The sequence below is a fragment of the Diadema antillarum genome, unplaced genomic scaffold, assembly GCF_040938485.1.
Source record: "Diadema antillarum isolate AM-2024a unplaced genomic scaffold, OU_Dant_1.0 seq00000857_RagTag, whole genome shotgun sequence".
Classification (NCBI taxonomy): Eukaryota; Metazoa; Echinodermata; class Echinoidea; order Diadematoida; family Diadematidae; genus Diadema; species Diadema antillarum.
In genome coordinates, this window is record NW_027271728.1 from 125,074 (window position 1) to 132,186 (window position 7,113).

General features: G+C 39.7%; 1 protein-coding gene across 1 annotated transcript; it reads right to left on the reverse strand.

The window, feature by feature from the left end:
- Positions 1–5,984: 5,984 nt before the first annotated feature.
- On the reverse strand, positions 5,985–6,899 carry LOC139740517 (piggyBac transposable element-derived protein 4-like). Its single transcript, XM_071651108.1, has one exon. The coding sequence runs from the start codon at positions 6,897–6,899 to the stop codon at positions 5,985–5,987; it is 915 nt and encodes a 304-aa protein (XP_071507209.1).
- Positions 6,900–7,113: the final 214 nt, after the last annotated feature.

Here is a 7,113-nt window from a genome sequence, read left to right on the forward strand (position 1 = left end):
GCTTTCCTCGCATGTTCCGAATGTGCTCAAAGTGAGGTTTGTCTGTCCGCTTAAAGCAGCAAAATTAATGATGCGATGAAGCATGTGTCAGCTGTTGGATTAAGTGATGTGTGATGAAGTGTAAAATTCGTCCTTTTCAACCGACACTGGATTCTACAAAGTTGATACGCTTGAGAGAGATTCTGTTTTGATGCACTAGTGAACAGCTGAAGTGCTTAAGCCTATGTATATTCAGTCTTTGCTATCCAAAGTATGCTATTGTGTCAAATTAATATTACTAGCTGCAATTTGATATTTATCTTACTAGCATTTGTTGAGATCACAGGGGTTTATCAAGCTCAATAAAGTGTGACAGATTAGAGTTGTTAAAGGTAAGTTGTTGGAAAATAATAAAAGGACCCTGATGATTTAGTAACCAGAACAGCTAGATAAGGTTATCATGCATACTCTATGTAGTGTTAGTGATTAGTTCAAGACAACAAACTCCTTGAATGATTTGAGATGGATACACCGTATCTGAATGTTGTCAACACAACTGAATGTTGTCGACAGAACTGAACTTTCTCTAGGAAGAGCCATGTTACAACCTAGATCTTATCTACTTTTCACTATTATTTATCATGGTCCTTGATAAGTGTACCTATCCTTACACCCTTTGTTAGATTAGAAATAGGGACTAATTTATATGAGGCAAAGATGTTTTCCTGAAGAGTTAAGAGAATTTAAGTTCTGTCTGTATGAGGACGTGTATGAGTGTGTGTCCCTCTCTCTGTTTTCGTATGCGTGCTTGGTTTCTAGGTGACACAACATTTGCTCCTGTGTCAGTTCCTCCGGTCTGATTTTCTTCAAGGACTTAGAGTTATGGTTATATCTGTGATAGGGTTTTAGGTTTAGTTCGATGTGACAATTGGGATTAGGGTTAGGGTCATGTTTATGGGTAGAATAGTATGCAGATATTTCATGGGAACAGTTGTCGCAGGAGCAAATGTCATGGAATCGTGTGTTTTGCTTGATGTTTGTTGAGATGTTCTGCGATCTTGAATTCCTGCATATGGCTACTTGTAACATTCACACAATTTTCACCCGTTTGTTGACAAACTGAGTTCTAGTCCTTGACTAGCGCGCTTGTAGCTGCACATCACTGAAAAAGCAAGAAGTCTTGTGATTGGATGAGAAAGCCTTTGCACTCTACAGAGTGACTGAATGTCACACTTCTGATAACCAGCTAGAAGTACTTTAACTCTTAACGTGCCATGGTCGCCGATCGGCGACCATAGTCCTGACGTGCCATGGTCGCCGATCGGCGACTAAGAAGAGCAAGAAAACTCCTGCTCATTAAAATGTTTGTGGTATCATAATTACTTGCACTATGAAACTGCCATTGATATATAATGATAGCAGATAAGTGTATCTATCGTTTGAACTAAATATTTGTGTATGCTTACATAGGATTTTTTAGAGTAAATTCATGATTTTTCGACAAGGTATGTTTTCTTCGCGCCGGGAAAATTCGGCGTGAGCGCACCCTCTGTGAGCTGTGTATAAATCAAAAGTCTCATTGGTAAACCACGCGTGTGTACGCTATTGAGTCTGCGTGTCTTTTCTATGAGGTTCCAGTCGTCTTGTTCCGCTTGGATGCTGTCCTGCGGGACGGCTGAAAGCATGCTTTCATTTTGTCCCTCAGAGAAGGTCAGCTTTTATTTTGACGGTCAAGCCTTTCATCCTTTTGTCTGTTTGATGTACTGTAATCGTCCCGACGCTTACATACAATCAGATACAAAAGAAGAAAACGCCTTTGTCCTTGTGTATGCACGCGTACCAGCAAGCGAAAACTTGACTCGTGAACTAAGCCGCACGGCACATCCATATAATTTGCGTTGACGTGATCGTCATTGTTTTTAGCCTGTCATTGCCGGTCTCCTTGTCCAAATGAAAGTGAATACCAGGAGAAATTTAGGTTGGCGTACTTTAGGACTAAAGACAGAATGGTAGAAAAAGAGGGGGAGGTGAAAAGGGTATAAAAATACCCAGGTATAGTCCCCTTTTGTGTATGAATGTGTCATTACATAATACCATTAGCGCCAGAAAGAGTTCGATATACACACCTTGAGAAAGGGAAGTACTGAATACATAATGCAACTGGTATGGTAGTGCCCGACATCATAGTAATTTCGTACGCATATTTCTGCGTACTTACGATCTTCAATACTCGCGGGACCTCGTAGACTGGCCTCACAAATCGTTTATAAGGACCGAAACCGCAAAAATAGAATGCAACACAAAAATGCAAAAACGTTAAGAAATTCACATTTTACCTCAGATTTAGAAGAAGATGTCGATTTATCGCAAGATTTTATCATGGGAACTATTCAAAATGTTCGTATTAGACATTTTGCGGTGAGAAAAAAAAAATGAGCCTCATTAGCCGATTCTTTTTCTCTTTGTCCTCCCCTCGGTAAGAATACTAGTAGGTACATGTAGTGAACCTTGGGTAAGAATTGTGGTTCTGGTGCAAGAACAAGATGTGAAAGCATTGACTATGCCATTACGAAAATCATGTACCTAATTATAATGCGATTTTTTTTTTTGCGGTTGTAAAAGACAACTTTTGATTTTTTTTTAAATTTTTGGAGAGAAAGATATACTTGAAGCCTATTCTCCAAAAACCTGAGTGAATAATTTGCGTATACTTTTTGCTGAATTCGTATTTTCAGGACTTTGTGAATAACCGGTGTTATTTTTTGCCGACATTTCATCCACTTTGTGCTGAATTCAAAGCCACAAAAAAAAAAGGCGTTCGGTGATACGATCCGCTCTCCTACTGTATACATAGTAAACGATTCATAGACATTCACAAAGCACACATCGCGATAGCTAATGTCCTATCTTTTTGGCCCTTTGTATGCGTTTATTGTGTACTTTCTTCTGACGATAAGTGTCCCATGTTTTGCAAAATGGTAAAGTGCTCAACAAAACTAGTCAACAAAAGGAATTCCAATGTTGACATTGATCAAATCCAAAAACGTACGTGAAGGACTTTCCAAGATAGCGGAAGTCATTCAAACTGACTAAACTCTCACTAAATCCCTGTGGACTTACGAACCTTATTGCTATCTGCACCGCGTAGTGCGCCGTGTTTTCATTTCTGTTGTTGTTATCGTACGTATCGAGGGCTGCAAATTATTATGACGTTACACTTCTGAAGATCGTTTTATAACGGATTTTTGACTCGGTGAAAAATCCATCGGAAATACAAAATAAAGATATTACTTTTGACATTTCTGGGCAATGAATCGAACCGCGATATGTCTTTATTTCTTCTTATTGTTGTTGTGTATCAATGAGCTCCTCATATACTTGGCGAGCAACTCTCTTGCACTTCCTCTTCTACAAAATTTCGTGAATAAATTTGGCAAATACAACAGATCACAGTACTGTAGGCTGTCTTACTTGACACCTGACGCTGTTTTACGTAATTTGTGCAAAGTGCAACGTGATTTTGACCTTTTTTTAGCTTAGCTTTTTTGTTCTAATCTAAGATAGAACTAAGTGTACCCGTATAATCAAACCTTTTGTTGTGGAACTTGCCTTGATTCTTGTTTGTGTGTTGTTTGATATGTGTGTGTGTGTGTTCTTTTTTTTTGGGGGGGGGGGGGTACTATCCATACAAACGATCAAGACGCAGCCTTTTTCAATATTCAATAATTGGTGCAATTTGGTCATACAAGAATGTCGTTAACTCAAATCTTTACTTCACAAAATAAGTGAAGAAGTCGAGGTAAAATTATTATATCTCTCTATGATATATGAATAACTTCAAATTATTGTTGTAACGTTAACCTCAATATCCATCTGTCCCTCCTCTCTCTCTCTCTCTCTCTTTCTGACAGAATCGCTTTGTCTCTCAAACTCTTGTTGTTACTAATACCCTATTGGCGAATTTCATTTCTTCTTTTTTTTTTCTCTCTCTCTCTTTTTTTTTTTTGGGGGGGGAGAACTATATACTCTAAAGAGGAATTGCTGTACAAGGCTTCGTGCATTGTTTCTTCGTACCTTGCGTCTCGTATGATTTGATGCGGATATAAAAACTGTTAGCTTACATGTTGACGTTGTTGTACAGTACGTTTGCATGGAGTGTATGATTTGATGAATTCCTTTGTTGTGCATGTTTTCAGCTTCGCTTATTATACTTTTCCAACCTTACATGCAACTAAGTGTGCTAATAATCATACTCTTGCTTTGTTTGTATGTGTGCTTTTGAGTCTTGTTTGTCGGTTGTTTATTTGATTTTGTGTTTTTAGGCGAAGAAGAAACGACGACCTCGATCTATGTATGTATACAATATATATATATATATATATATATATATAATATATAGAGAGAGAGAGAGAGAGAGAGAGAGAGAGTAAGAAATATACGCATATTATATACTTATATATTTATATATATGTATATATATATATTATATGCACACATGTTTATTATTATTATTATTATTATCGTTATACTGTATGTCATAGATAACTATTTTTGGAACGTCGAGTTCCATTTCCATTCGTCACTTTCTCTCTCTCTCTCTCTCTCTCTCTCTCTCTCTCTCTCTGTCTTTCTGGCAATAGTATTCTCTCTTCAAACTGATCTCACTCCACATATACAACCTGTTACTGAATATACATTGCACCTTCTCTCGTCAATATCTCTAGATACTACTAGTATCCTTCAGTAGTTACATACACTTCAGTTTTGCAATCTCACTATAATTGATCAGCTTTGATCTGACATTACACACTCAGCAACGCTGATTAAATTACAAATAAGAAACAGATGAGTATAGTTTATCTCTTTCACTCGTCACTGTGAATAATGCTTTATTTTCAATTCCTCATTCACACGATGACTAGTGATATCCGGAAAAGAATTCACTGCTCTTACATTGACAACTTACATGCATGTAATATGTGGTGATATGACAATTACTTATTCAAATGCGATCGTGGAACTCGCTGTAAAATCATGACAGCGGCTACTTATTGTTGAAGAGCCAAGGAATAATTACACAATGACATAAATAACCCCACATAATCTAAAGTTTGATAAGATACACCATTGAATTCATAAACACGACAATATACCATCGAGATTCAGAATTGCAACTGACAAGTATACATTGTAAGTGTAATGAGCACTACACAAATCCATAATATCATAATTTGTCGGACATATGTATGTATACAAAATAAATTACTAGTACAAGTTGATAATAAACTTGCTAGTGGCACAATCACTGGCATATCACTGGTTACTCATGGGGATCGATTTGACCCATAATATCAACCTTTTCTGATAATACAAGAACTTGTGAGCTGCATCTCAATAAATTATCACATTGTCATTGATATTTTGTGTATAACCATATCATCAATATGAACGTTTATCTCTTTGTACAGTATTTGATTTTTTTTAATGCTATTAATTACTATTTCGAAGACTTACTGTACGGATAATAAATAACCAATCCTTACAATTACGGGAATATCACCATTATTGAAATGTACATACATTGTGTGTACACTGTAAATAGGCAATGTAATATGAGAGATAACTTGGCAGAGAAATTCATGTCTAAAGATTTCACGTTACCCTGGCTAATGACATAATCATTGGTAATTGGGATCGATTTGACAGACAATAACCACCTGGTTTTGTGTACATGCAAATGAGTACAAGTGAGAGTACACGGAACGTTTCTTTTGGGGTGAAGTTCAGACAGATATCGCGATTATACTTCAATACATCTCAGTCTTGGATCGTAAAACCAATAATGTCCATGTAATTACAATGAATCATGCACCTGGAAATGCTTGCCATCTGTGAGCTGTAATTTGAACATGCATATTCTATAAGCAATGGTAGACAGGCCTATACACGACAAGTTCATGACATTGTTTAGAGTTCATGTCATCAGAAGACTCAGTGTTTGTGACCTATGATCGGAAATCTTTTCTGGTGTGGTAGATCTCGAAACACGGGATGCAACACATAGCAAGTCCACATTGTCGGCAGTATGTCCTCGTCTGTCTTCGCCTTCCCCTCCTGCGGTCCGAACACACGTAGCAGTCAGGACGATGTTGTCGATCTTCGAACTCTGCTGGGAAGTGGCGCTCAGTCAGTCTTGCCTCGTTGTCGGCGATGGGAGGTGACGGTGTCCGACGATAGCGAGATGCTCTGTAGCCGTTCAGCAGACCCTCAATCACCCGACATCTGAAGTCGCGCGTGGACATCTTGTGGCCAGCCATGCGAAATGCGATGTAAGCGTTCACGAGAGCTACTTCCATGGTGAAGTGGTAGGTTACGCGGTATCCCTTGATTTTCTTATGAGGGTAGCGGTAGTAGGACATGCGTTGATCCATTTTGTCCACGCCGTTCATGAACCTGTTGTACACGTCAACAGTTGCTGGCTTCTGAATCGTACGGCGACCTCCTTCGGCGTTCTTACTCCGTATCTGCTTCTGTTTGAGATCGTTGCTGCTGACGGTCGACAGCACGTTCACGAGTTTCACGTCATGCCAAGTCACTGCTGACATCTCCCTCCCTTTGGCGAAAAACACGGGATCGTCACCTTTCGCAAGGTGCAGGCCACCACGTCGGATCTCTTCTGGAAGTCCTCGTCGGTTGCTCCTCACCGTTCCACAGGCTCCAAGTCCGTTCCGTGACAGATCCTCGTAGAGCTTTACGGAACTATAATAGTTGTCCATCACGATCACGCGATCCGTGTTGTAGAATGGCTCCGTCAGCTGTTTCACCAGGGCTTCAGTGGCGCTGTCCCCATTGTCTTGTCCCTCGGCTCCGACATACTGCCGCCACCGCAGACAAAATCCCGTTTGGGCGTCACAGAGCATCCAGAATTTTATCCCCCATTTCCGTGGTTTGTTTGGGATGTACTGTCTGTAGGAGATTCTTCCTTTGAACGGCGCCAAGCTCTCGTCGATTGACAGGTATCCCCCGGGAAGGAAATGCTCAAGGTACGTCGGCTGGGACATATCGATGAGGGGGGCGCGTCTTGTGAAGGGGGTCGAAACCGGGCTGTCCACGGGGCACGAGCTTCTCGTTGTC

What these genes read in the sequence shown, in the direction of transcription:
- LOC139740517 (XM_071651108.1), bottom strand. Translation starts at nt 6,899, where the DNA reads ATGCTCTGTGACGCCCAAACGGGATTTTGTCTGCGGTGGCGGCAGTAT.